Source organism: Cynoglossus semilaevis, chromosome W (assembly GCF_000523025.1).
Source record: "Cynoglossus semilaevis isolate Cse_v1.0 chromosome W, Cse_v1.0, whole genome shotgun sequence".
Classification (NCBI taxonomy): domain Eukaryota; kingdom Metazoa; phylum Chordata; class Actinopteri; order Pleuronectiformes; family Cynoglossidae; genus Cynoglossus; species Cynoglossus semilaevis.
Genome location: NC_024327.1, coordinates 2647422 through 2651488, shown reverse-complemented (window position 1 = coordinate 2651488; position 4067 = coordinate 2647422). Strand labels below are relative to the sequence as shown.

The following is a 4067-nucleotide window of genomic DNA, read 5'->3' as shown; positions in this document are numbered from 1 at the left end:
ACTGGTATGGGCTGGTATCATCAAAGATGAGCTTGTGGGGCCTTTTCGGGTTGAGGATGGAGTCAAGCTCAACTCCCAGTCCTACTGCCAGTTTCTGGAAGATACCTTCTTCAAGCAGTGGTACAGGAAGAAGTCCGCATCCTTCAAGAAAAACATGATTTTCATGCAGGACAATGCTCCATCACACGCATCCAAGTACTCCACAGCGTGGCTGGCAAGAAAGGGCCTAAAAGAAGAAAAACTAATGACATGGCCTCCTTGTTCACCTGATCTGAACCCCATAGAGAACCTGTGGTCCCTCATCAAATGTGAGATTTACAAGGAGGGAAAACAGTACACCTCTCTGAACAGTGTCTGGGAGACTGTGGTTGCTGCTGCATGTTGATCGTGAACAGATCAAAACACTGACAGAATCCATGGATGGCAGGCTTTTGAGTGTCCTTGCAAAGAAAGGTGGCTATATTGGTCACTGATTTGTTTTTGAATGTCAGAAATGTATATTTTAGATTTTATTTTATTTATGTATCATATTTTAGATCTGTCTTTTAAGCTGTGTTATTCACTTATTCGCACAGCATCAAAGAGTCCGTCTCTCAAAAACATCAAAAACCAATATGGTTCCCTTATGCCTACTGTGTACAGGAAATGTGCGATGTACGGAGCGGCGTGTACCTAACAAAGTCTTGGGATTGGTCAGGCCAAGCTGGACCACTGGATTCTCTAGGATGGCTTGGAACAGGGGGCTGTTGGTGTCAATGCCTTTTTCCAGGTCTTCTGGAGAAGGCTTCCTGTCTCCGAGCAGCCACTCACACTGTAGGGGGAGAGTGAGGAGTGAAAAACGAGGGACAAACGCTAACTCGCAGAGCGACGCAAACTGCTGAGTGTGTGTGTGTGTGTGTGAACGCACCGCAGCATCCTGTTGGTTGTTGTTGACCTTCAGGGCGTCAATCACCTCCTTTTCATTGAAGCCCATCTCCATCAATGCAATGACCGTCTGTGGAGAAGGAGCTAGTTTGTACTGATGCAGAGAGTGAACCTTGATTTTTTTATATAGAAGATCACTCAGATTATAACAATACAATACAGAATTAAACTACCGTATTCTCCGGAATATAAATCGCACTTTTTTTCATCCTTTGGCTGGGTTTGCCAAAATGTTCGTTATTTTCACATTGACAGCCGCCAGAGGGCACTCTAGTTGACAGGTGCAGCTTATACTCCAGACCTAGTGCAGTAGTTCTTTTTCTTCTTCATTATGCATTTTAAGGTTGGTGCGATTTATGCTCTGGAGCGACTTATAGTCCAGAAAATACAGTTTATAATAAGGGTGTAAGAATATATCTATTCACTGAAAAATTGCGATATGTCATTTCACGATACAGTATCTATATTCTACAGCACTGTATCGGGTTCTTGTAATTAACATGCAAATACTAATGACATTGGTTCATTTTTTGTGTTGCATTTACAATTCCGACCACTAGTTGATTGTACAGGGACTGCCTGTATTTGAAAGTATTTGAGACAAACAATCTTACTCTAGAGTCCGGCCTGAACTGTCGTTTCCTGCGGATCCTCTTGAAAATCTCTGTGAGCTCGTCTTGTCTGTTGCCCTCATCCATGCTCGACTGCCTGGAGAGGCTGTGGAGAAGACTGGGCCCTGATGCTGAGGTGGAAGCTGAGGTGGAAGTGCTCGGCGGGACGGCTGCTGTGGCCCCTGCTGCCCCCCCAGAGGAATCCTGACTTGGAAGCGGCGTGTCTACAGCAGGGTCATCTACATGTTCTATTAGCCACTCCATGGCCTGGGTCACTGCCATGCTGCGGACAGGTGGCATCAGATGACCTGTTCTGTTGTGCTGTCGGTGCTGAGACGACACCCGTGTACTTACTGATTTAGTCGGAGAGCTTTGATGGCCCTGCTCTCTGGAAAGCCCATCTCAGTGAGCTGCTGGAGGGCCGTCTCGTCCACTCGATCCTCTTCATCTTCGTCCAACATCGCTGCAGTACACAGAGAGTAACAAATCTGAAATCTGCAGCTAGAACTTAAGCAACTGTTAGAAATATCATTAAGACAACGATGAAAGTACTTGATTATTGGATCTAATCCTTTTGTGCTAAGCGAGTCTCTACCACATGGGTCACCAACGTGGTGCCCGGGGTCACCTGGTAGCCCCCGTGGACTACCTAAGGTACCCACAGGGTATGTTCTAGAAATAAAACTAGTCAACAAGAGGGTCGAAAATGGTACTGTTATTGTTCTTTTTGAATCAGTTCCACTTGCAATGGTATTCAAATGGGTTCAATGTTGATGGTAAGAAGAGTGTCTACTACCACAATATCTCTCATTCTCTTTTGAAACCATTGTGCGATTGGTCAGGTCTAGTCTTCTGCCACAGACTGGATTAGCCCAAAGTGGTAAACTAAGTTTAAAGTGGACGGAGACGCCCCTAAAAAGACTATCCTTTGTCTGTGTTTCTTACTGTACTTATCATCAGCCTGCAGAGAATTAAAAGAAAACAGTAAACCGAAGGAGCTGAACAATTTACCATTGGCCTTTTTGAAGAGTTCCACAGCATCAGGGTTCAGGGCTAACAGCTTCTGGGTGACCTCGATTAGAGAAACCAGGATTTTTCTGAGCTCCGTCTGGAACTGAAACAGAGCGAACGCGAGATTAATATCTCAAACTTCACTGATTAAAATGATACAAAATACCAACGTATATTTATTGATACGTGAGTGTGGTGTCCTCACATCTCTGATGTTGTGTTGGGTGACAGTGCGGTCAGTGTGGCGTGTGGGCAGGTTGGCAGTGGCTTTAAGGATTGCTTCTTTGTCTGGAGCCTTGGTTTCTTGTTTCTTCTACAGGGAAAAAAAAACAATAAGTGAGTTAAAAAATATTCAAAGTACTAGGGAATAAAGAAGATACGGTATTTAATTTGACATGACTCCAATGAGCCTACCTTTTCCTCTGCACTAATGTCTGCCATCTTTGGAGGCGTAGGTGGAGGTCTTTTCTTTATTAGCAGCAAAACATCTGAAATAGACATGTATGTGGAGAATACACAGTTACACTGTGTTAAAGTGAACAACCTCCAGCTTAAAATACCATCTCAACTCCCAGCACTCGTTTGTGGAAGCTTCATTTTCAGGTCAGATGTCTGGCTTGCGTCAGACCAGCCTCACTGACATCAGGACAGTAAGTAAGACTATGACTGACAGGGAGACTGACATGATTGACAGATGGACTGTGTGGGACTGTAGACTGAATAATATCGTTGTGGACAACAACTTCAGGGATGTTTTGAAAGAAACTCTTGGATTCTATAATCCACTGTCAAGATGCACAATAATACATATAAATATATACACAAATATACTATATATGTATACAGTATGTCACAAAAGTGAGTACACCCCTCACATTTCTGCAGAGATTTCATTATAATGTTTAATAGAACAACACTGAAGAAACATCGCTTTGACACAATGAAAAGTAGTCTGTGTAAAGCTTATATAGCAGTGTAAATTTATTTTTCCCTTCAAAAAAACTCAAAATATAGCCATTAATAGCTAAACCCCTGGCAACAAAAGTGAGTACACCCTAAAGACACTACACCCCTAAATGTCCAAACAAAGCACTGCTTGTCATTTTCCCTCCAAAATACCATGTGACTCGTTACTCTTACTAGGTCTCAGGTGTGAATAGGGAGCAGGTGTGTTCAATTTGTAGTACAGCTCTCACACTCTGTCATACTGGTCACTGAAACTCCCAAGATGGCACACCATGGCAAGGAACTCTCTGGGGACCTTAAAAAAAAAGAATTGTGGCACTACATAAGGCTGGCCAAGGCTACAAGAAGATTGCCAACACCCTGAAGTTGAGCTGCAGTACAGTGGCCAAGATCCTCCAGCGTTTTAAAAAATCAGGATGCACTCACAACAGGGCTCGTGTTGGACGTCCAAAGAAGCTGAGTGAACGTGCACAGCGTCACATCCAAATGCTATCTAAGAAAAGCGCAGGAGTGCTGTCAGCGTTGCTGCAGAGATTGAAGAGGTGGGGGGTCAGC

The 4067-nt window shown here is 43.8% G+C and overlaps 1 protein-coding gene across 1 annotated transcript in view; it reads right to left on the bottom strand.

The window, feature by feature from the left end:
• Positions 1-4067, bottom strand: part of LOC103396954 (ubiquitin-associated domain-containing protein 1-like) — an 11452-nt gene that overhangs the window by 2251 nt on the left and 5134 nt on the right. Inside the window, exons 3-9 of the mRNA XM_008335194.3 lie at positions 2961-3034; positions 2752-2859; positions 2547-2649; positions 1890-1998; positions 1539-1818; positions 908-994; positions 673-811 (exon numbers count right to left, since the gene is read on the bottom strand). Of these exons, the coding sequence (XP_008333416.1) occupies positions 673-811; positions 908-994; positions 1539-1818; positions 1890-1998; positions 2547-2649; positions 2752-2859; positions 2961-3034 (900 nt within the window). The remainder of the gene's footprint in view (positions 1-672; positions 812-907; positions 995-1538; positions 1819-1889; positions 1999-2546; positions 2650-2751; positions 2860-2960; positions 3035-4067) is intronic.